General features: G+C 42.4%; 1 protein-coding gene across 4 annotated transcripts in view; it reads right to left on the bottom strand.

Annotated features, from left to right (window-relative positions):
* The window catches only part of sh3d19 (SH3 domain containing 19), a 109388-nt gene that overhangs the window by 67267 nt on the left and 15455 nt on the right, over positions 1–26666 (bottom strand). For all 4 annotated transcript variants that reach the window (XM_078405948.1, XM_078405924.1, XM_078405932.1 and 1 more), the window contains exon 2: positions 18446–18491. In XM_078405948.1, coding sequence (XP_078262074.1) covers positions 18446–18491 — 46 coding nt within the window. The remainder of the gene's footprint in view (positions 1–18445; positions 18492–26666) is intronic.

The raw sequence follows: 26666 nt of genomic DNA, 5'->3' as shown, positions 1-26666 counted from the left end.
GATATGATAACACTTCCTGTAGATCCCTTTGTTGGTTGGGGAGGTCCCTATTCATCACATGGGGCTGAGTCATACTCACAAAAAGCTCGGCCTATGATATATTTTTTAATTGGGATAATGGAGTAGGATGCAATTGCATTAAAAGAGTAGCCACAATTTCTTTACCTCAGCAATCAAATGATCAAAATCCTAAAACAAAATCAAACCTCTTGTCCTAAGCCAGACTTGCTGTCACCCATTGATGGTCTTATTGTCCTTGGGAAGGAGCTCCTGTTGAAGGGATAGCAAAATTCAGAAGTACAGGCCAGTGTTACCATCAACAGCGCAATATAACGAACATGAAAAATCCATCAGCCTGCTGCCCGTCAGCATCAATATGGCTGGAAGGAGACGAGGGGCCAGAGATGGCCAAGGTACTTTAAAAGGTTTGTTAATATTTGAACTTTCTATGAGACAGATGGAGCACTTCTCTTTTCCCCTGGGCTCTTCAGAGTTCCTTGCCTCGGATTTCTACAATCTATAGAACGCTGCTGTTCCCCCACCTTGTTGGTGAAATAAAACTGCCGTGCTCCTTCCATCGTGATGCAAGGGCATTGCCTGTGCCCACCAACAGGGAATTATTACAACGGGTCTTCAATTGTGATCTCCAGGCACCCGATTCCCACACCTGCATGCCTGGCGGGAGTCTGGAAATATTTAAGCGAGGTTATCGGTCACAAACGACATTGGACACATATCCCCAGCCTTGCCAACTGCTATCAGACTACACACCCTTCCTGCCCCCTCTTAAAAATCAAAACTACAAATTCAATTGTTCAACACCCAACCACCTGAATCAAACCCAAAGCATCACCAGACAGTGGGATTAAAAAGACCAAACGTCAGGGTAAAAGTGAAACTGGTCGTCAACACATTTTGTTTCTTCTCCACAGCTTTCCAGCAGCCAACGAGAGCACCTTACTTCGCAGTGATCAGCAAAAGCATTGGACAATGTTCAAGGACAGGTCATTTAGAAGGAAACAGTTTGGTATTAGAATCTGCATGCATGTGTTGACCAGGAAGGAATCAAGGTAGAAAAAAATGTTTTCGTTTCTCAAAATTGCACTTGTTGCATGCACATTGATGCCACAATATTAAATCAAATTCCAGATTGATTCACAGGTGGAAAGTGCTTCCTTACAGAAATAAATAAATAATAGACTGATTTATGTAACAAGCTATTAAATGCAGAGCAGAAGAAAATTGAATTTCCTCCTGAAAGGAACTGAGATTTGAAAATGGATGAAATACAGACTCCAGTTTTTTTGTTTTTTATACATTTGCAGACTACTGCTACATTACAGAACTCAGCCTTTGTCCTTTTACAGGACATTTAGCTATGAAGGAAGCAAAGCATTCAAATGCTTCAATCTGAAGAAGGGTCAAGACCGGATACATCACCTATCCATGTTCTCCAGAGATGCTGCCTGACCCGCTGAGTTACTCCAGCACTTTGTGTCTTTCTTTGCAAGCCAGCATCCGCAGTACCTTATTTCTACATTCAACTGAAATGTTAACTTCAACATCATTATGCATCATTTGCATTCCTGGATCAATCTGTGCATTTTTAGCACAAAACAACCTCCAGCCGTGCACCAGTTACATTCTGGGCCTCAAACAACCAGGAGAAGTATAACAGGAGAACTGCCTGCCTTCTGCAACTTTCTCTAAAACAAGGCATCTTGATGCTCATCAACGGGTGGCATGGTGGTGTAGCGGTAGACCTACTGCCTTACAGCTGCAGAGAGCCGGTTCGATCCTGACTGCGCGTGCTTGTCTATACGGTGTTTGCACATTCTCCCCGTGACCTGAGTGGGTTTCCTCCGAGATCTTTGGTTTCCGTTCAAAGACGTACAGGTTTGTCGGTTAATTGGCTTGGTATAAATGTAAAATCGTACCTAGTGTCCGGGTAGACACCTCCTATTGGCGTCCAAACATCTTTGCTTTAGGTTCAGGAATATCCCCACCTCTCCCTCCCCCCACCCCACCAATCTCTCTTTGAACCCATTTCTTCTATTGAGCTGCTTAACTCTCCTTATATGTGCTATTTAACCTCAGTGTCACAACGACAAGGTAAGCATATTGAGTCATTTGTCTACACATGGAAACAATGCACTAGCATCTACATTGGTAGATGCACCATAATATTCTAAAATACCTATTACACTCTTTGTAAAGTGCTACATCATGCAAGAAATAAAAAGGCTCATTATCCTGGTGAGTTCTAGATACACACCTCAAGGTCCAGTAGGTCACTGGCAAAGAAAATGATGTCTTTGGCAATCCAGTGTTGTTGATGTAAAATATTACACAAAAAGATAACTACATTGCCAATCATCTAGTGGCCTGTACTTTCGCTGGCTGACTGGATACGAGTCATTCAATATGTCACAGTGGTTTAGTAAACAGACTAAAGGAATTGACACACCCAGGCAATTTAACTAATAAAGTGCAGGAGGCGAGATTGATCTTTTGTGATATCCTGAATTGCTTGGTAGCAAACTTCAGCTTGGTAGCAAACAGTGCTCATTTAAAATTTTAGCCTCATTGCTCTGTTTTCTCTGTAAATCCGCTGGCTACTGACTTGCAGTGACTTTTGCAGGAGATACTTTCTTGGAGTAGGTGAGAACTTCACAACCGACATGAATTAAAAATCCATTATTTCATTCGGATGGCAATTGGATTTTAATGTGTCTGAGAAGGGAAGACCACCAACTTTCCCACCAGGTAAAAGTAAGAAGCAAGTCGGTCAAATTCTTTCATCTGGTATAGCTGCTGCCTCACAGCTCCAGAGACCTGGGGTTGATCCTGCCCTCAGGTACTGTCTGTGTGGAGTTTGCACGTTATCCTTGTGACTGCCTGTTTCCTCCAGGTGCTCCAGTTTCCTTCCACATCCTAAAGAGTTGCGAGTTTTGTAGGTTAATTGGCCAATGTAAATTACCCGTAGTTTGTAGGGAGTGGATGTACAAGTGGGATAACATAGATCTAGATCTGAACTCAGTTCAGATTTCCATGTTGTATCTCTAAACTAAGGGAATTGTCAGGTGTAGAAGGCCTGAAAGGCAATATCAAAAACTGCAGACAATCCAATCTTTATTTAACCTTGAGCCTCTAGAAGCCATCTCCCCTTTTCTCTCCAAGCTGATGAGCATCCCTTTATTTTTGGGCAACAACATCTAGCAGGATATATATACTCCTGTCCTCTCGCCAGCTGCCAGTTTCTTTCCATTTTGAGTTAACAGTTAACCAAGTCTATGTCAGTTTGTGAGCTGTGCACACACCTACTAGATGGTAAAAATCAATACTGCACATGAGGGAACTCAGTGAACAGCAAATGCAGTGCAAAGAAAAGATTGAACTCAAGCTTTCTAATCTGCCCTGCTCTACCCACAAAGTTTCAAAGGAATAACATGGCATAATTCCTTGTAAAAATAAACCACTATTTCAATTGCGACATTTTCTGGCACCATTTCCACTGGCAACAAAATTTGGTTTTTGGAAAGGGAGAGGGGAGCTCAAATTGCATAAGAAAACACTGTGTTCAAAGTTTCTGCCAATTCCTCATATTCTACCACTGGACAGATGTCACATTACATACTTTATTCCAAAAATTGCAAACATCTCAAAAGATTTGTGTTGAGTTATACTCACAAGTATGTCATTTCACTTTTATTCATGGGGAAACTAGGTGAAAAGCCAAGGTCATTGGCACAGACGGTGGTTAATATGAAATCATTAATTATTAAGTAGCATGGTGGAAATGACGCAAACAGCAGAGCTATATTTCATCTGAACACAAAATGGTTCTATCCAAGGAAAAATAAACAAGGAATATGCATGAGACCAGGTTAAACACTGGAGCTATCTATTACTATAATGATTCGGATGTGAAACAACATATACTACAGGTTTAAACCAACAAGAATTAATGGACTGAGCATTAGGGCCACAGACATATTCGTTTTCACAAAGATCGCCAAACTACAGCTCCCATTAAGAGAATGACGTTGCTCTTACAACACCTCCCTGCAGCCTGTGGTATGTTTGGCTGACTCGATATGGAAAGCATGTGGTGAGGCTGCTTTTTACAGGGTTGGGACATTTTTGAAAAAAACCCCACAGATAATTGGAAATATGCGCTTCTTACTGCAACAAAGAGAAAATATTTTCACTTTCAACAGTCTTCCTTCAACCTCAGATATGAAACATGCCTTAAATTAGAAAAACAAATAATTTCAAAGGTCTGGGCAATAATATCTTTAAGCAAAATCAGCACTGTTTTTAACAAGAACAATAAGAAAATTTCCCACATTTTTTACTTCTAGTAGGGTGGGTACTGGAAGGTTGAGGTAGCTAAGTTACTGGACCAGTAATCCTGTGACCCTAGGAGCAAAGTGGTCCTTCTGCAGTTGTACAGGGCCCTAGTGAGACCGCACCTAGAGTACTGTGTGCAGTTTTGGTCTCCAAATTTGAGGAAGGATATTCTTGCTATTGAGGGCGTGCAGCGTAGGTTTACTAGGTTAATTCCCGGAATGGCGGGACTTTCATATGTTGAAAGACTGGAGTGACTAGGCTTGTATACACTGGAATTTAGAAGGATGAGAGGAAATCTTATCGAAACGTATAAGATTATTAAGGGGTTGGACACGTTAGAGGCAGGAAACATGTTTCCAATGTTGGGGGAGTCCAGAACAAGGGGCCACAGTTTAAGAATAAGGGGTAGGCCATTTAGAACGGAGATGAGGAAAAACCTTTTCAGTCAGAGAGTTGTGAATCTGTGAAATTCTCTGCCTCAGAAGGCAGTGGAGGCCAGTTCTCTGAATGCAATCAAGAGAGAGCTGGATAGAGCTCTTAAGGATAGCGGAGTCAGGGGGTATGGGGAGAAGGCAGGAACGGGGTACTGATTGAGAATGATCAGCCGTGATCACATTCAATGGCGGTGCTGGCTCGAAGGGCCGAATGGCCTCCTCCTGCACCTATTGTCTATAATTTAGGGTACTAAGTTCATACTCCGCCTCGGCTGCTGTGGAATTTATATTTGGTTGGTAGAAAATATGAGCAGGAGACCATCCGTAAGAGCTTCCTTCTGGGAGCACCACAATCACAAACATTTGCCAGCCAGCTTGTGGCTCTGGCTCCAGAGAAGACTATGGGGCCAAATAACAACAACACAGTTGTAATACTGAGAACCTGTGTTCCAGAGATGGCCAACACTGCACAGTACCACACTGACATTTCTTACACTATGTGGAATAAGCTCCAAGGGATGGATCAACTATTCGGCACATTGGTCCGAACACGGATGTGAATGCTCGAGTCTGGTCTCTCGCACTTGATTGGTGGCCCGAGCAGTATTGGGGATAGGGATGATCATAAAGTCTGCTCCATCCATTAGCTATTTAACTTCTCTACATCGGCGAGACCAAACGTAGGCTCGGCGATCGTTTCGCTCAACACCTTCGCTCAGTCCGCCTTAACCAACCTGATCTCCCGGTGGCTGAGTACTTCAACTCCCACTCCCACTCCCAGTCTGACCTTTCTGGGCCTCCTCCAGTGCCACAGTAAGGCCCACCGGAAATTGGAGGAACAGCACCTCATAATTCGCTTGGGCAGCCTACAGCCCAACAGTATGAGCATTGACTTCTCCAACTTTAGATAGTTCCTCTGTCCCTCTCTTCCCCTCTCCCCTCCCCCCTCCCCCTTCCCAGTTCTCCCACTGTCTTCCTGTCTCCACCTATATCCTTTCTTTGTCCCGCCCCCCTGACATCGGTCTGAAGAAGGGTCTCGACCTGAAACGTCACCCATTCCCTCTCTCCTAGATGCTGCCTGACTCCAGCATTTTGTGATACCTTCCATTAGCTATTTAATTATTCATGTCACTAATTATTTCCCAAACCACATTATTCTCAATCACCAGTAGAGACGGGAGCTGCTGTCAACATTTAAGAGGCACTTACTCACCAATAACTTGCTCATTAATACCCAATCTTATTTTCACCAGAATTACTGCTCCAGATTTCATCACAGCTCTGAAATTGGACGGCACTGGGGTTAGTGCCTCTTCCCAGGACTATATCAGGATGTCATAATGCATCCTATGATGTACCAAACTGTTGCATCAGTGGCAGGTGGCATAGTGGAGCAGCGGTAGAGTTGCTGCCTTAAGTGCCAGACACCCGAGTTCGATTCTGACTGTGGGTGCTGTCTGTACAGAGTTTGTAAGTTCTCCCGTGACTGTGTGGGTTTCCTCCAGGTTTCCTCCCACATTCCAATGACATACAGGTTTGTAGGTTAATTGGCTTCTGTACATTGTCCTTAGTGTGCAGGATAGAACCAGTGTATAGGTGATTGCTGGTTGGAGTGGACTCGATGAGAAAAGGGGCTGTTTCCACACTATATCTCTAACCTAAAAATTAAACTAAGCTTTAGTCCAGAAATCTAAATTCAAGAGGTCAGTGACAATGACTGCCTTTGGCATCAAGACAGAACGTGGCATCAAGGCACCCTGGTAAAACTGAAGACAATGGTCATCAAGGGTAAACACTCCAAAGTCTGGAGACATACTTTGCACAAAAGAACATAGAAACATAGAAAATAGATGCAGGAGTAGGCCATTCGGCCCTTCGAGCCTGCACCGCCATTCAATATGATCATGGCTGATCATCCAGCTCAGTATCCTGTACCTGCTTTCTCTCCATACCCCCTGATCCCTTTAGCCACAAGGGCCACATCTAACTCCCTCTTAAATATAGCCAATGAACTGGCCTCAACTACCTTCTGTGGCAGAGAATTCCACAGACTCACCACTCTGTGTGAAGAAATGTTTTCTCATCTCGGTCCTAAAAGACTTCCCCCTTATCCTTAAGCTGTGACCCCTGGTTCTGGACTTCCCCAACATCGGGAACAATCTTCCCGCATCTAGCCTCTCCAACCCCTAAAGAATTTTATATGTTTCAATAAGATCCCCCCTCAGTCTTCTAAATTCCAGCGAGTATAAGCCTAGTCTATCCAGTCTTTCTTCATATGAAAGTCCTGCCATCCCAGGGATCAATCTGGTGAACCTTCTCTGTACTCCCTCTAAGGCTAGAATGTCTTTCCTCAGATTAGGAGACCAAAACTATACACAATACTCCAGGTGCAGTCTCACCAAGGCCCTATACAACTGCAGCAGAACCTCCCTGCTCCTATACTCAAATCCTCTTGCTATGAATGCTAACATACCATTCGCTTTCTTCACTGCCTGCTGCACCTGCACGCTTGCTTTCAATGACTGGTGCACCATGACACCCAGGTCACGTTGCATCTCCCCTTTTCCTAATTGGCCACCATTCAGGTAATACTCTGCTTTCCTGTTCTTGCCGCCAAAGTGGATAACCTCACATTTATCCACATTACATATTGCGCTCGTTGAAGGACCACAGTATTATGTCCTCAATCTGTAGCCGACTTGCCCCAGCTGCTTCAGCAATGACTTTCCTTCCATTACATTGTCAGAAGGGTGAATGTTCCCCAATTGCTCAATGTTCAGTTCCATTCCCCAAATGCCTACAGGTAGAAAAACCTAGATAACCTCTGGATGCTCTGTGTCAATGCAAGGGCAAGTGAAACTGCCAATTAAAGGTAGGGCACCTTTTGAATATCAGTGCAATTATTTGCCCTTGGTGTCCCAGTTTGGTGAAATGTGGACGCAAATAACATTCAGGTTCATGTACAGCCTGTTGCCTATCAAACCATACTTCAAATTAAACAGAACAGCATCTCTGCTCTCAGAGCTGCAGAACACTGACAAATCAAAATTTAAAAGGTAAATAAGCCGAAAAGATGGAAGATCTGGTGGAGAAATAAATCAAACAGAACTAAGAATTCCTCACGATATTAGTACACCCATGGCATTTGGTTTGTTTTTGGAGTTTAGCGATGGAGCCAGTACTTGCTCAATCCTATCCACTGACTGCACTGCCCATCTAACTGCGGGATATAACATTTTGCCGTCTCGTCAATACGGTCGAATGCAAAGAATCAAACAATGGCCTCGCTGAAGAAAAAACTGTTTGATTTGAACTAGAAGATCCAATAATTTGGAACATATGGATATGGTGCATGGAAACAGCAGACGTAAAGGCAACTGGACCTGATGAAATCCAAGTTGAATTCACTTTTGTTTTCATGTGCTGAGATTTGACATCATGAAGGATGGAGATGTTCTAGATGTTCTAGAAAATTCCATAATGCGTTTTTGCTTAAATGATCAGCACCTTCGCAGACACCTGCGTACACCAAAACTGCTGGGTTTAAACCCAATTCACTGGGTGTAGAATCTCTTTGTTGCCTGCAGCATCCTACTTCTACTATTGAGCACGCATTCCATAGCTTCACCAGATCAACAAAGTGTTTGGATATGTCTGGAAGTGCTCCCTTGCAAGCTTTGCCGCACTTCCACTGCACCCTGATTGAAGCCTTGGTTTAAGATAGAGGTATACCACAAGGTTATAGATTGTGGCAGAATACTCTTCTGCTGCTGATGACATGCAACGTCTTCCAGCTCGTGGGCAGCTGTAGACACTACTAAGTATTTGTAGACAATGAAATGCTACACACAAGTATTCTCCAAGTCCATGCTATCCTGAGAGTGTAAAACAAGGAATACTGATTCATCGGCTGAAGGTGGTCACCACTGATGAGGCTGGGGTGTGGCAGGGGAATAGGCATTAATCAACAGACATTGTTTTTGCTTGAGATAGGGGCAGCACTGTCTCAGAATTAGTACGATATGATACGATAGAACTTTATTTATCCCAGGAGGGAAATGAATCTGCCAACAGTCATAAAAACACAAAATACATGAAACATGAAATTAAAGTGACGAATGGAAATGATTGGGGGTTGTGCAAAGATTGGGGACGCAGGGAGGGGAGTGGGATGGGAGACAGTCTCAGTCTACCCCACGACGGAAGGGGAAGGAGTTGTAGTTTGATAGCCACAGGGAAGAAGGATCTCCTGTGATGTTCTGTGCTGCATCTTGGTGGAACCAGTCTGTTGCTGAAGGTACTCCTCAGGTTGACCTGTGTGTCATGGAGGGGGTGAGCTGTATTGTCCAGGGTGCCCCGCAGTTTGAGGAGCATCCTCCCCTTCCAAGTCGACCCCCCATGAATCCAACTCCGCCCTGATGAGTTTGTTAACCCTACTTGTGTCAGCGGTATAGGTGCTGCCTCACCCTGTCAGAGACCCAGCTTCAATTACTTTGGGAGCGGCATGTGACATTTTCACGCTCTCCCCACAATGGTATGGGTTTCCTCCAGGAACTCCGATTTCCCTCTGCATATTCCAAAGACACGCAAGTTATTTGGTAACTGTAAATTGCCCTGAGTACATAGGTGAGTGGTAGACTCTAGGCAGAACAGAATGTGAGGAGAATAAAAAGTGATATTGATGTAGGATGAGTGTAAATGGTAATTGATAGATGGGAAAGACTCAGTGAGGCAAAGAGCCAATCGGCACAAATACGATGGGCTAACCAGCGTCTTCTGTGTGATAACTATTCTATGATTGGAAGAGCAAATCCTCATGGCATTTGAAGCCAATATTTAGTGTTCTCAGGTCAAATCCTACCACCTTTATAACATATGCTACGGGCCCCGCACTAGCTTAATCGGTGGGGGGGGGGGGGGGGGGGGTGGTGAGGGTGGGTGGGTATGTGGGGGGGGGGGAGAATCTTTCTTTTTTTTTAGGTCTCTTCCACAGGGCCTTCCATCACCCGGCGCGGCTCGGCCGCGAGACTGAACAGCGCCCGGTGCGGCTCGGCCGCGGGGCCTTCCATCGCCCGGTGCGGCGCGGCCGCGGGACACCATTCTGCTTTAGTTAAACATTTTGTTCAAGATGGCCGCGCCGTTGTGTTTGGCTGCCTGCCACTGTATGTTGTTTCTTTTTTTTTTTTTTTTTCCTAATCAGATGTGCAGCACTTTGGTCAATGTGGGTTGTTTTTAAATGTGCTATACAAATAAAATTGACTTGACTTGACAATACATAGAAACATAGAAAATAGGTGCAGGAGGAGGCCATTTGGCCCTTCAAGCCAGGACCGCCATTCATTGTGATCATGGCTGATCATCCGCAATCAGTAACCTGTGCCTGCCTTCTCCCCATATCCCTTGATTCCACTAGCCCCCTAGACCTCTATCTAACTCTCTTTTAAATTCATCCAGTGAATTAGCCTCCACTGCCTTTTGTGGCAGAGAATTCCACATATTCACAACTCTCTGGGTGAAAACGTTTCTTCTCACCTCAGTTTTAAATGGCCTCCCCTTTATTCTTAGACTGTGTCCCCTGGTTCTGGATTACCCCAACATTGGGAATATTTTTCCTGCATCTAGCTTGTCCAGTCCTTTTATAATTTTAATACGTCTCTACAAGATCCCCTCTCATCCTTCTAAACTCCAAATAGACCAGACCCCGCTTCAAGTCAGATGTGCTATTCACAACCAAATGATTGCTTTCAGCACACACCTCACAGCTGCCACTAGCTTCAAATCAGTCGAAACACAAAAGTGAAAATTAAATAACGTGAACTGCTGGGTAATCTTAGAAATGCAAGGTAGAAGTGCGGAAAAAAGCAGTGCACAGACCACAACTTGTCGAAGGCAAGTCATGTGTTTTGACCAGCAGAAGCCAAATAGTTGAAATCATGTCTCAAACAAGAGATTAAATGATTTTATGACAAACAACTGGACAGATGAGAACAACAGGACAAGGAGCAGGCCTACAGTCCATGTCAAGAATAATTCTGAAATACAACGAAGAAAGGAAATAAAGACTGGGTTTAAACTCTTTCACACTCTCTTGAAGGCATTGGAATGATCAAACAATGTGGTGCCTTTAAAGCATGTGCACTGTTTTGCTGCAGTAAGTTGAGTGATCTTCAACAAATAGCAGTACGATAATGAACTAATAATCTGCTTGCATCAACGTTCAGGAAAATGTAAATAGCACCTGCGATGGCAGGGATAATTCATTGAAAAGACAGCATTTCTGCTCGGATGTGTCAGCAAAGTCTGAACCTTGAACATTGGGTGCCACTAAGTAAACCGGAGCCCAGCATTAAGCACAAGAGGAGAATAATGGAAGATAAACAATTGAGGTATATATGGGGCGGCACAGTGGCGCAGCGGTAGAATTGCTGCCTTTCAGCGTTAGAGACCCAGGTTCGATCCTGACTATGGATGAAGTCTGTATAGAGTTTGTACATTCTCCCTGTGACTGCGTGATTTTCCTCCGGGTGCTCCGGTTTACTCCCACATTCCAAACACGTGCAGGTCGGATGTTTCAGTAAATTGTCCTTGGTGTGTAGGATATAAATAGTGCATGGGTGATTGTTGGTCGGCGTGGACTCAGTGGGCCGAAGGGCCTGTTTCCACACCATATCCCTACACTAAACTAATCACTAAAACTACAGTTAAAATAATTATAATAAAAATCCTAAGGAAATATTAATGGGAGCATCGTTAAAAAAAATGGGTAATGAGATCAGATGTGTCTAATCCAAATAAACAAAAACAAGCAGCTTCCTGCTGCATTGAGATCCATAACATTCTACAATAAACCCTGAGCTTCTCCAATTACCGTGGATGAAGGGCTGCAGCTGATAAACTAATAAGCGGTCCACTCCAGCTGAACAACAGCTGAAGGGTAGCACAGAGACACAGCTGGTAGTACTGTTGTTTCAAAGCCCTAGAGACCCAGGTTCGATTCTGACCTTGGGTGCTATCTGTGTAGATTTTGCATGTACTCCATGTGACTGTGCAGGTTTACTCCAGCTGCTCTCTGGTTGTGGTCGGATGATTCAGTTGCCTGATAACAGCTGGGAAGAAACTATCCCTGAATCTGGAGGTGTGCGTTTTCACACTTCTATACCTTTTGCCTGATGGGGAGGAGAGAAGATGAAGTGGCCAGGGTGAACTCGCCCGTGATTATGCTGCTGGTCTTGCCGAAGCAGCGTGAGGTATAAATGGAGTCAATGGGATGGAGGTTGGTTTGTGTGATGGTCTGGGCTGGGTCCATAATTCGCTGTCATTTCTTACGGTCTCGGATGGAGCGGTTCACAAACCAAGCTGCGATGCATCCTGTTACAATGCTTTCTCTGATGCCTTCTGCAACTATTTAGTTTACTTGTCACACGGACATCATCCAGATTTGCTTTAAGGAATTGTTTATCATTCCATTAAAATGCCAGTCACATTTCCAATTATTTTGGTTATATTCCAATAATCCAAAAGTATAGTTTACTTTTAATTTCTAACAGTTCTAATTGTGATTCAAATTCATGCCTTGAGTTTGAAATCTAGCCTCAATTGGTTATTCCAACCGTATCCCGACCATAATTATGTTTTAGCAGTTTCCAGTCAAACTGTTAGATAGTGCATTTTAGCATCAGGGACATCTTTCTGTGATGAAGGTCTTTTAAAGAAAACAGACCTCATTTAAACCCAAGCCTAGATGAATGGTAAAAGCTGCAGAGTACAAGCCAAAAAAAATCCACTTTCTCATGTGAAGAGAAGCAACAGAATGCCCATAAAACATTTACGCAATAGTCACTAAGTAATTCAAATATTTTTCGGCAATTTTATATTCATGGAGTCTCAGTGCCAGAAACCATCGGTCAGCTAGAGAAAGAGGATAGATGTAGTGATGGCCTTTCATTAATGTCTATGGAGTTTCCCATCAGGCAAAAGGTATAGAAGTGTAAATTCTGCCCTTGCCAAATGATTACAAATTTCTCCATTCAGGAATGGAGTGAAATTGTCAACATCCAATTGTATGATAATTTCCATCTGCAAACAAAAATCTCATTTTCAATGGATTTTTTTTTGGCTTTGTGTTTCAGGAACTATTGCTTGCATGCTTTATACATATGTGACCCATTGTAAGTTTTACTGAACTATAAATACATTATCCTTCTGTTGTTCGTTGTCCAAGAGCCGTTAACTATTTACTTTCCAACTAAAGATAATATTGGGCTTTCAAAATAATAAAGCATAAATCACTTGTTGTGTAAAAATGTATTTTCTTTCATCCGTTTTGTTTTCTCCTGCTGAAATCTAGACAATAGCACATAGTATATATTCTTAAGAAAGTGAAGCCTCGTACACTGGGAATCAAGAATTGTGCTATGCTGATTCAGATTCTGTGTGTCGTTAAGAAATGGCATGGATGAATACAGGACAAGTTCACAGATGCTTCCAGCTCCCAATATGTTACAATGGGATACCAAAATCATACAGTTTAGTAATATTCAAATCTCTGATTTAACCCTAGCGAGGATTTTTAAAAGCGTTATCGCTGGCACTAGTGACAATGAAAGGACTGAAGATGAATAAAACTCAACTGCATTGAGAAGTGGCGTCAGTTACAGTATTGTCACTGTATGTAGAGATGGAAAATAAATTCCACAATATTGCATTTGTCACCTATTGAATTTCTAAAGGTTGATGATAGAAAATGTACTTAGTTTCTTAAAATGAGGAAATCTGCATTTGCAAACAAGAGCTATGTCACGTTTTGTTTGTTTTCAGAATACATGGGAAGCAGCTTTGCAAAAGAACCCAGATTCCTAGGACTTTTGCTGAAAAAAAATTACCTAGCAGTGTTGAACTTGGAGTTATCAGTAGTGATCAGTGCGATAAAAGTAAAGCAAATACTAGTCAAAAAGCAATGGCTATGAGAGTTTTTGGACTAATTTTATTCTAACATGGGTTTTTTAAAGTCTGTGCTTACATAGCCTCATCCAACAAAACTGACAAAGCTCACGAAAGCCTCAAGATCAAAGGGAACTGAACGCAAGCTGAAAATGTAACTGGACACCAGTTCATCAAAATAATGTTACACAGATGTACAATACAAAACCACTGTTTTTCAAGGCTAAAATAAAAATCAAAAACACAGTTTGCAGAAATGGCAGAACAAGAAATCAATGAAAATTGATAGAAGTGGATACAGTGATGTGAGCACAGAAGACTTGAGAGTCCTTTTATGCCCTCATGTTGAATTTCTCTGCTCCTACTTACAGAACCTACTCAAACTTCACAATTTTTAAATTTAAATAATTTGGTGTATTATCTGGCATTTTGAACGCAACCTCGTTTTGGACAGGACAGTGATGCAACTTAGTAGGTCCAGTGAGTTGGGTTCAATTCTGAACTCCAGTGTTGTCTGTGCAGAGTTTGCAAGTTCTCCCTGTGATCATGTGCATTTTTCCCAAATGCTCTAGTTTCTTCCCACATCCCAGTTGGTAGATTAATCTACCCAGTTGGTAGATTAATCAACTGGCATACACATGATGGGCCAAAAATGGCCTCCTATAAAATACAGAACCATGGAGGAAATATTTCATGCTAGTCTGTAGGACTTATTTCCTGAAAGCTCTTTGAAACCTTATTATAGAGTTTGAATATTACAATTAGATTAAATATAAGTGTTTTGTAAAACATTTAAAATCATACAGAATAGAAATTGGTCCTCCAACCCAACTTGTCCTTGTGACCGAGATGATTTCCTGAGCAATTTCCATTTGTCTGCATTCGGCCCATTTCTCATAAACCTCTCCAAACTATAAACCTTTCAGAATGTCCTTTAAAATTTGTAATTATACTGACTTCTACAGTTTCCTCTGGCAGCTGGTTCTGCCCTCCGAGTGAAAACTTACCCCTCTGGTCCCCATTAAATCTTTCTCTATTCACCTTAAATCTATGCCCTCTAGTTTTAGATCCTCTTCCCTTGGGGGAAAAGACTGCGGTCATCCACATTATTAATGCTTCCTCATGATCATATAAACCTCTATAAAGTCACTCTTCGCTCCAGGGAAAACAGTCCCAAGCTATCCAGTCTCTCCTTATAACAAGGTATCCAATCCTGACAACATCCTTATGAATCTTTTCAAGCTTAATCACACCCTTCCTATAGTATAAAACCCAGTTTAAAAAAAAATAGCAAATCAAACCTCACATGCTTTATGGTAACTAGCGTGCTAAAACATTCTGAATTTCATTACTGTAATAATTTCAAAGGCTACCCAATCTAGACAGAAAAGAAGCTCACTACTCCAATCTCACTGTGGCTATTGTCAGGTGGGTGTTATTCCTAATTGAGAGCATACCAATGTAACTGTTTTCAGATGTATTCAAGAGAGAGTTGGATATAGCTTGAGTTAGATATAACTCTTAGGGCTAATGGAATCAAGGGATATGGGGAGAAAGCAGGAACAGGGTACTGATTCTGGATGATCAGCCATGATCATATTGATTGGCGGTGCTGGCTCGAAAGGCCGAATGTCCTACTCCTGCACCTATTTTCTATGTTTCTATGATCCAACATTAATGTAGGAACTTGTCGATACTTGGGATATCCTCTGTACTTTACAGTCCATTAATTTCATTAACGATGTTAAGTTTCCAATTGTTACGAGCGGTAAAATATGTCACCACAATTTAAATAAACAGTTCTAAAAAAAAAAGTTGGACACCAAAACAATAACCTATTTCAGGGGCAAAAAGCAAACAGCTGGAGGAACTCAGATGCCAGAGAGCATCTGTGGAGGGAGATGGACAGACAATGTTTTGGATGGAAACCCTTCTCAGACTGATGAACAGTTTGCTGTCCATTTCAAAATGTTCCAATTTTCACATCTGAAAATACGAGAGAACATGGAAATCTGCTGTCAACCAGCTTAATTCGTGTAACTAGATTAGTTCAGCATTGAAGCATGTCCAGTTTTTAATTAGACCAGCAGCCTCACATGGCCTTCACCACTGCTTCACCTACTCACGCTGGGTCTCATTAATAACTTTTTGTACTCTTTGATGTCTTTCTTTTTAATGCCACTTTGGTCATTTAACTATTTCCTGCTTGTCACTTAACACAGTAGAGGTCATTCCATTTACTTTTCAATATGTGTGACTGTGGCGTATTTCTTCTTCTCTCTCCTGCCTATTTTGTAATGACGTAATACCTGTCTGTGATCCATAGCCAAAATTTATTTTCTGATCTTTCCACTGATACTGCCAGAACTCAAAAGTGGTTGTAGTGATTGCTTTCTTCTACCATAAAGGCAGCGATTTCAGATTGACTCCTTTGGACCACCTCCATCTAACCGATTCATCAATTGGTACTGAAAATCTTGGTTGCAGTTGAAGAAATGTACTGAAATGCTGTCAAATTAAGGGTTCCAGACAGTTGGCACAGATGTGTGTGCACATTTTGTTCCTCCAAATTTTCCATGGAACAAAGATTTCCGTGTGCATGGGCACCACTCACAAACAAATCAGGTTTCATGGAGAATTGCCATCAATTAAATTGCAGGCTGAATGAAATAAACATTAAATGAGCACATAATAAAATTGAACAGATGTACATTTTGAATCCACCACCAAGTTAAAATACTATGTTACGTGACCTATGTATATTTCCACAAATCAGTTCAAGTGCTTCAAGTGGCATTTGCAATAGCTTTGCAAACAATGAGAGCCCTCCTACACCGGAGAAACCAACTGTACATCAGGTGACTGCTTTGGCAAGCATCTTTAAGTAATCTGCTGGGGCGATCCCAAGCTTCCAGTTAAAAGTCACATTAATTCTCCATCTCACATTGACCAACATGTCTGTGGCCTCCTACACTGTTGTAACAACACTGCAAAAGATTGTGGAACAGCACTTAATTTTCTCCCTGGGCATGTTATAGCCCTCCAGCGTTAATCTTGAATTTGAACTTTCACGTTACCCACTTTTCTCTGGGTTTTTTTCAAACTGACCAGTTCAACACTTGGTCATCAATTTGTAACCCTGGTTTAGTTTTACTCTGTCCACTAGCACAGACTAACCTGATGGACATGTCCTACAACTCTACAGCTTTTATGTCCCTTTGCTCATGTTCTCTTTCTCTAATTGCCTCATTTCACAAGTTTTATATTCACTTTTTTATGTTGTCTCTCTCTAACTGCTCTCATTAACCTATCAACCAGCTAGCTTCTTCCTCACTGGAACCCTCGTCTCACCCTATTTCCTTTGTGTTATTCAGCCCTTTACCACCTTCTCTGCAATTTAAAATTATTACTTTGCTTTATTTCCCAGTTGTCATGAAGGTTTTCAGCCTGAAACTTGATTTCTGATTCTCCTTTTGCAGATGCTGCCAGACCTGCTAGTGTTTCCATCAAGTTCTATTTTCATTATCTTGGTGGATCCTTTCAGTGCTATTCCTACGTGGTGACTGTTGAGATGGATATGGTTAAGTGAGGCTAATGTCCTCTGGTCTTGCAAGATCCACACTGTTGAAAATAAGTGTTCCCAAACTGCTTTAGGTATAATTCATAACTTAAAAGATAATGCTCTCGACTCTATCAATGCAGATTCAATTGTCACGCAAGAATCTTGAGCACAAACTCTGGGCTAACAATTAATTTCAGTGTCATAGTTGTGCCGAACTATCTCTCTTGTGCACAAGATGCTTTATAGGGCAGGTGGACATAACTAAAACTATTTTGAAGACCAGTTGTGTTCTTAGCATTTTTTGATTTTTACTCTTGCTCCAAGTGGACTACAAAACTTTCAATTGTCATTCAATCATAATGAGGAGCACAATGCTACAGGTGAACTGACAACAGATCAAACAACTAATTATTCCAAGAATCTGCATTGTTAATACATCTTTAAGTTCAGAAATTCAGTAGCTTCCGCCTTTCCAGAAGAGTAAGACATTAGTTACACAAGTCTAATTTGTTTTAGACTCTTAACACCATCACTTTTTGTAAAAATTCAGAAGCTGGTTAGGGTAAGGTATGAGATCAAAACTCTTGTTCTATGCAGCTGATGAAATCTTATTATTCTTTAATAACGTGCCTTTGCATTTTAAGAAATAGAAAATAAATCATTTCCAAGTAAGAAAATGTTACGCAGAATACACATCAGCCTATTTAAAATCAGATTATTTGGTCTAAAGCATATCTGCCTAGTTCTAAACTAAATCTGAATCAGCCATAGTTTTGTTCCCCTTCTCAGACTATACTTTGCTACTCTAGTGCTAAATTTGAAAAATATGTTTCTAACTGAGAGGATTCACTGCATCTTTTTTGTTTCACACTTTAAAATAAATAAGTGGCATTTTATATCAATATTTCTACGGTCAAACAGTTCTAATTTGACATCTACCTCGCCATAACCAACAAAAATTAAAGACAGTCCAATTCAACCCAGTATCCCCTGGCTCACTTTGCTCCCTCTGTGCAAAGGCTGGCATCATTATATTTAATTTTCTCAGTGTTATTTTTGGCCAACACTGTCCAAGGAGATGGTGGAAATCAGAAAAATAAACTTTAGCATTGTTCCATATATTCATCTAATTCACTCCAAGAAATCAGTTGCTTACCTAGAATTGCGGGATGACTGGTCTGGTTTATTTCTATTGGAACGACCTGTAAATCACAAAAAAAAGGCATTTAGGTTTTAGCCAATTTATGCCATTCTTATCAAACAGCTTATTGAATACGAGTAGCTCTGTGTAAGTCTACATACATGTGTGAAAACTCAAGAAACAAATGTATTAATCCCTTTCAACAGCGGATGCATTGCAAACCCCATAATTATCAAATTAGCGTTCTGTTGCTTTGCAGCCTTCCAAACAAACAAAATACGTGGATCTAATGTCTGATTGATTTCTTTGTGTAAAATGAGATAACATTTCAGATTGAAGACCCTTCATCAGAGGTTATTGTACCAAGAGTGGCTGCATGCAACATTACTACATTACTTGGATTTTTTTAAAGCAGTTTAAAGACAGATTTTGATACGTAGGAAGAAATTAAAAAAGAGATGGAATGGAATACTTTATTGTCACATGTGACAAGGCACAGTCAAATCCCCCCACACCGGGTCCTCCATTGTTCTTCCCCTCCCACCCCCCCTTCCCCCTCCCCTCCCCCCACCCTCACGGTGGTCCCGAAGATTTGCTATTACCAGATTAAGACCACCATTCGGATTCAAAATCTACCGCAGTAATCTCACAATTCCACATTCAAACAAAATTAACAAACACAATTTTGGATCCACAATGTTTGGACGTGACCGATTATTATTCCTTCTTTCCTGTTGTATTAGAATCACATTTCTCAAAAGTTGCCACATATATCCAAATGCTGAAGCTACTGGTCACTCTAAACATAATCTTTTGATGTACCATTGTTACACATTTCAAAAGCATTTGCACCAGATCAGATTCATGAAGATGTAAAAGTCAGTCCTGCTGAGTTTTGCCAGCATTTCCTGTATTTATTTCAAATTTTCCAGCAACTGTAGTTTATTTTATTTTTCAAGAAAAGAACTGAACAAATTTCTCCAGGCAATGCGTTGATGTATAGATTCTCCAATGACTCAAACAGCATGCATTCTTTTTCTGGTGGCAAAATATTGGAAATTACACCATAAAGAATTGAGGAATTGTGGTGGCTTGGAGAATTATAGAACTGTGTCATTATGTCCCCACAAAGAAAGTTTATAACATAAACCTATTGTTGTAAAACAACACATCAACTTGTCTGATATATCTGAGCACAATCAGTGCTTATAATATTCACAATTATTAGCTGAATGATCTTGCTACATTAAAAGTTGGTGCAAATAATGTTCGTAATAACCACTGACACTGACTTACTTTTAAAACAGTGTTTCAAATCAGAACTATGATCCTGACAAATGCAAGGTTGTGCATTTCTGCTTTGATATCTTGGTGTGGCAGCACCATCATACACATTCCATTCTCTCCTGGCATCTTATCTCTCTTCACTGTTATTACTCCAGTAACTACAGCTTCAGGATAGAAAACACAATCTCTTCCATGGAAAAAAGCAGCAAACCCCACAGGCTTTAGAAACGCAGAAACATAGAAAATAGGTGCAGGAGGAGGCCATTTGGGCCTTCGAGCCAGCACTGCCATTCATTGTGATCATGGCTGATCATTTGGGACAACATAATTGGCAGCAATTAAAGTTACGAACTTGGATGCCAGACTCACCAATGTGCATGTGTTGCTTCGTATTTGATGAAAGACAGCAAACACCCTACCTCTAGTGAACGGAAGATGAAAGCACAAATGAGACATGAGGAAAATGAGGTTTACAACCTTATGTTAACTCTGCCACCAAAAATTGCAGGCAAACGCAGGGCCTTCAGAATTAAATAATTGCTGTACTATTATGAAAAAGAAGTGCTGTTGATATTAGAAATAGAATTAGAATGCCTTTATTGTCATTGTACGAGCAGTACAACAAAATTAAAAGTGCTACATCCGAAACAGTGCGACAGTGCAAATCTTTCAAAAACAATCGCACAAACATAAGAACCAATACAATAAGTACCAATATCAATAAAAACCAATAAAAACTAATAAATAATAAATGAGTTTTGCACCTAAGATGCTGTATATTAAAAAAAGTGCAAAGAAAGTGAAAGTTCCATCAAGTCAAGTGTTTCCATTCACAGTTCTTATGGCCCAGGGAAAGAAACTATTTTTAAGTCGGTTTCTTCTGGACCTTAGGCTCCTGTAGCGCCTATATCAGATACAAAATTCACAAGGAACCCACGACAAGATAATAATGTTCCGCATCCAATGACAGTCTATTTCTTTGTTCCAACTGGGTCATTCAGGGCACCAAGAGGTGAAGATTTTGACAGACATCAATGAAAAAAGGGCTTAGTGTCCTTCTATAGTTGTACCAAGCCCTGGTGAGACCGCACCTGGAATACTGTGTGCAGTTTTGGTCTCCAAATTTGAGGAAGGATATTCTTGCTATTGAGGGCGTGCAGCGTAGGTTCACTAGGTTAATTCCCGGAATGGCGGGACTGTCGTATGTTGAAGGCTGGAGCAATTAGGCTTGTATACACTGGAATTTAGAAGGATGAGGGGGGATCTTATTGAAACATATAAGATAATTAGGGGATTGGACACATTAGAGGCAGGAAACATGTTCCCAATGTTGGGGGAGTCCAGAACAAGGGGCCACAGTTTAAGAATAAGGGGTAGGCCATTTAGAACGGAGATGAGGAAGAACTTTTTCAGTCAGAGAGTGGTGAAGGTGTGGAATTCTCTGCCTCAGAGGGCAGTGGAGGCCGGTTCGTTGGATGCTTTCAAGAGAGAGCTGGATAGAGCTCTTAAGGATAGTGGAGTGAGGGGGTATGGGGAGAAGGCAGGAACGGGGTACTGATTGAGAGTGATCAGCCATGATAGCATTGAATGGCGGTGCTGGCTCGAAGGGCTGAATGGCCCACTCCTGCACCTATTGTCTATTGTCTATTGTTCTACACAGGGTGTGTTTTTAAATGGATTCCCTCAATACATGAAACTTTACAAAGGGACTCAAACCACAACTAACATCACGCACAGACAATCCAAACAACAAGCTCCTAATCTCAGCCTGGTCATCAAAACACTCTGTGTATATTCAGACAGGAAAAGGGAAGATTAAGTTGGTCTCTTGTCCCTTCAAACAGCATTTTTGAATTAGGTTGGAGAGTGAGTTGGACCATGTATAGCAACCCCTCAACTTATTTTCAGCCAGAGACCCAAGATGAACTGGCATTTAAAAAAATAGCCTGCATTTTCTTCTTGATCTGGTCAGAAACAATACCGTAATTCCCTTCCACAATACTGACTATACCCACAAATTTCAAGTCGCAACAGATTACATTAAATTTAGTTACAAGCATCCACAATTATGGAAATTCAGCTTTAATTCCCAGCAGTTAATGCAAGTCACAGTTACAAAAGATAGTATCAATTTGTAATTAATCAAAGTTTTTAAAGTTTGCAGGACAGGGAAATGAAAAGTTACAGTCGACAGACTCAAATGAGTTGTAACATTTTCCCCCTTACTTTTAACTACTTCATCTAAACATAGAGAAGCCTCTTTGGCACTGCCAGTCACAGATTTCTGCTGATGCTCGCTTAATGGGAGTTGTTGTTCTTAGCTTTTCACTAATGTTTTTGTGCAGAAACTTGAGTACAATCTCATCTCAGCTAAAGAGATAAATCAGCAGTTCAACATCCCTAGGCAGTGTGCTGGAGGAGTACTAAGCTATTTCACGCTGAGCCACCAGGGGTTAAAGGCAGATGACGAAAAGCTCATAAAAGAGAAAAGGGCATCTTAAAATGGTTCAAGAGGGTAAGCAAAATACATTTCACGAGTACTGGTCTTTGTGGAAAAGGGCAGAGCCAGAAACAGGGGAGAAATTAATTCGGAGGATCCAGAAATGGAGCAGCACAAAGATGTCTGTGTTAAAGGGCGTAGACAGTAAACGGTTGTGCCCTGGGGAGTGTTGTAGAACAGAGAAAACAAGGGGTACAAGTACATAGTTCCTTGACAGAGGTGGGCAGGCTGGTGAAGAAGGCTCCTGACACATTTGCCTTCATCGGTTAGCGTATCGAGTACAGGACTTAGGATGCCATGAATTTGTTAAGGCCATATTTCGAGCACAGGTAGTTCTGCTATAACACAATGGTTGTTAACCTAAGTGAACAGTAGACACAAGCCACTTGGGTAGCTTACAATCAACAGTATGACCATTGAATTCTCCAATTTTAGACAACTAAACTCTTCCATCCCCTATCTCACAACTTTTGTCTTTTCTTCTCTGGCCTTTGTCCAACCATTTACCTATCAATAATAACCCTCACCTATATCCGGGCTTTGTCCAGTCCCTCCTTTACCCAGCTTTCTCCCCACTCCCCCACCCTCCTGCAACCCCATTACATTTATTCTGAAGAATGGTCCTGACTCAAAACGTCACCTATCCATGTTCTCCAGAAGATGCTGCCTGACCCACACTGGACAAGGGCGGTCCCGTACGGGACATCCCATTTCGCCCAAAATACGTGATGTCTCAGGACTCTTGGCAACCCTAATCAAATGGCACTGGAGACATCAAGGGCATGTCTCTCAGGAGTGAGAGAGAGATGGAGGGAGGGAGGGAGGGAGGGAGGGAGGGAGGGAGGGAGGGAGGGAGGGAGGGAGGGAGGGAGGGAGGGGGGAGGGGAGGAGAGAGGAGAGAGGAGAGAGGAGAGAGGAGAGAGGAGAGAGGAGAGAGGAGAGAGGAGAGAGGAGAGAGGAGAGAGGAGAGAGGAGAGAGGAGAGAGGAGAGAGGAGAGAGGAGAGAGGAGAGAGGAGAGAGGAGAGAGGAGAGAGAGAGGAGAGAGGAGAGAGGAGAGAGGAGAGAGAGAGAAAAAAAGAAAAAGAATGTGTGTGTGAGTGTAGTGGATACAGAAGAGGCGAGCCTCAGGACCGAAGAAGAGGCTGGCGTCTGCCGAGATTTTGCAGGGAGATAAGAGAACCATGTTAGTCTTTCAATGGGAGGAAGCGACGAGGGAGGGTCTTGTTGTGAGGAATCTTGCAGGAGGCGCCACGAGATGGACATCGAATGGCAACAGATCAAATGAGCCGGTTGATAAAATCTCAGAGCTGCTACCTGCTGTGAAAATTCGCCAGGTGTTCGCTCCTGCGGGGGCTGGCAGTCGGGAGATTTAAGGGGCGTCCGTCTCTCGTCTCTGGCCCTCTGGATGTGTGTGGGGGGGTGATGGTCTGGGTCTCGGGGTTGGCAGTTGGGCAGTGATGCGCTGGCTGCCCATTGGTCCGCGTAGGCCCGCCGTCAACACATTCTAACCGCGGCGTTGGCAACACATTCTAACCGCGGCGGTTGGTGAGTGGCGAGCACAACACAGCATCCCTCAGTGGGATGCCGATTTAAAACATTTAGCGGGAGGGCCTCGAACGCGCGGGGCCCGTAGCAAATGCTACTTTTGCTTCTATGTTAATCCGGCCCTGCTCTGACTCTGGGTGATAACAGAGATGGGGAAAGGATCACACAGAGTACTTTGAAAACCCAGTGGTGAATTTCAGTCATGGTGTTGCTCTACCCAGATAGCACATGAGTGCTCGCGATTGAAATCTGCTGCACATTAGGACCAATGCAGCAGGGTTTTGAATAAAGTCATGTGGGCTTAGCGAGGGAAGCTAACCAATAACTCATTAAAAATTTAAGTCAAGGTAATAAAGATACGGATGCAGATTTCAGCAACAGATGAGCTGAGACAGGTGTGGATTTTGCCAATACAACAGAGGTGTAAATAATGACGAGCAGATGTGAGAGTCAGAGTGCACCCCCAGGACAAATATCCCACTAAGGGTGAGGACAGTCTCTGGTTTAGGCCAGCACCAGGGGGAATGGAGCTGGGGACTAGGGGACAGAGCTTGTGGCACGATATAAACATCAGCTTTGGTGTTCCTGATACTTTATTCATCCAGTGACGTACATTGGACAAGGCTGCTGGATGTCGAGGCTGTGAAGTAGTCAGGCAGAGCGGGGTGAGACTGAGCTGGGTGTCAGCGCGCAAGCAGATGCTGAAGCTATATTGTTGGACAGTGTCCAAAGGGTCAGTGTGAGAAAGAAATAATAACAAAGTGTCGCTACAGCACTCTTTTCATTGTGTGACCAGCCTCTTTCACCCCTCTGCCACCAAACTGGTGTTCCCAGATGCCCAGCAGATACAGATCACTGTTTATTGCAATCCAAGGTAAACTTTAAAGTATCAGCCATTTGGCTTTGCAACTCTGGCAAGGTACATGTGATTGGAGATTATCATCTGTACGAGACTTGTGGTGGCCAAAAACTTAAGAATTCCCACAATTAAAGTCCACCTGATCACAGTGCTCTTCACAATTTGGAGAAAAAGCTCCCACGTACACACAAAGAACACCTCTTGTGGGGTGTGTGACCGCTGTACCACGCTACAATAGTCGCACAATATGCACCATCATCACTGGTTTAATCAGAGACCAAAGTCAGCACAAACAGCCACATTATTTTCACCTCTGCTGAAAGCAGGGAACAACCCGACCATATATAGTTAGAAAATACTTTTTTACAAACCGTGAGAAGAGTGGATAACTTTCTCTCATCCTCGAGTAAATATCGAGCACGCGGCCCCTTGAAGCTTCTATCACTTTGCTGGTGTGATGTTGCAGAAAACTAAAGCAGAATACACAAATCAGCCAATAACCACAGCTAACCAGCTTCCTCTTCAAGCAACACCTACTGTGTCCAACAGGAATGCTGTTTTTCAGGATGTTGAGAGAATGCCTTTTTGCAGGAAGTTGCGAGAATGCCTTTCACAGTTCCTTGTCCATGTCAGCAGAGGAAGCTTCTCTCTATTCTGAGCCTCATAGTAGAGGTTGGGCTACTTTTTAACAAATAGGCAGAGGATAGAAAACAAAGCAGGAGGAGGAGCATTAAGTACAACCATTGAACAAACAGTTTGTTCTGTTCATACCAATTACGGATTAAAATTACATTCGCCGAACATGCTGATGTGAGCAATTGGATTCAACACAATTTATGACATTTGGTCCACAGGGCAGAAAGTTATTGTCAGGTCAGTTCTCAATCCACATGGATTTCTAAACATGGGCAATACTCCCACACCCATACCCACACCCACACCCACACCCACTTATTCCCATCACAAAATCTCAGACTTTGACTCTGGCTTGCCTGCTTTTTCCTTTTCACTATTCCCTGTTCACTTCGCTGCCAGGATATCTAAATAACTGCAGCATGGAAGGCTGTAATATACCATATAGCCTCTGCATCCTGTACTGAATCTCTGCAAAAACAATCTACATTGCCTCTTGCCAAAAACCTTTATATCGGCATTTAGTTTTCCAATTCAAGTAACCCTTACAATACAATACAATACAATACAATATATCTTTATTGTCATTGTACCCAGGGGTACAACGAGATTGGGAATGCGCCTCCCATACGATGCAATAATTTAAGTAATTAACAGCAACCCAATGAAACGAAACAATTGTGACAGTTTTTAGACAGGGTAAAGTGCAAGTTGATCTATGCGTTGTGGCCATCCGGCTCAGCAGGACCGGTTCATAGCAGCTATGGTACTGAACACTTTGTTCCTGCTTATCACTGTTCAGCCGCTGTCTCCACCTTCATCCTCCCCTCACCTAACCTGGGCTTCATTTGTATTTTTTTTTTACCTTTTCTGCTTCCACCTTTCACTCATCTGCCTGTCTCCCAACTCCACCTCTCTCCTTCTCCATTTCACCTGTCTGCCCATCACCTATCCTTTTCCAGTCCTCCTATCACCTACCAGCCAGTCTCACTTCTACCCCTCATATTGTCAGCGTGTCACTCCACTCTCGATCCTGATGCAGGGTCTCGAGATGAAGCATTGACAATTCCTACCCCCCCCCCCCCCCCACATCGCAGGTGCCCACGCCACCCACTGAGTTCCTCTAGCAATTTGTTTTGATGTTGCTTCCTCTTTTCTTTTTAATCTTTCTTTTCCCCTACATCTACATTCTAGTTCTGTTTCCTGCACTCCTTCGAAACTTAACAGATTCATTGGAAGATATATCACTCCACGGAACTCCTTAAAATAAAGGAATATAAAAATCCACGACTAAAAAAAAAATCTACCCCTCCTGCAGCACCATAGTCCTGAGGTGGTGGTTTAAACGGCATGGTGGCGCAGTGGTAGAGTTGCTGCCGGAGATCAGGGTTCGACTACTACAGGTGAAGTC

Source organism: Rhinoraja longicauda, chromosome 1 (genome assembly GCF_053455715.1).
Source record: "Rhinoraja longicauda isolate Sanriku21f chromosome 1, sRhiLon1.1, whole genome shotgun sequence".
Taxonomy (NCBI): Eukaryota; Metazoa; Chordata; class Chondrichthyes; order Rajiformes; family Arhynchobatidae; genus Rhinoraja; species Rhinoraja longicauda.
This window is presented reverse-complemented; position numbering and strand designations above follow the sequence as displayed.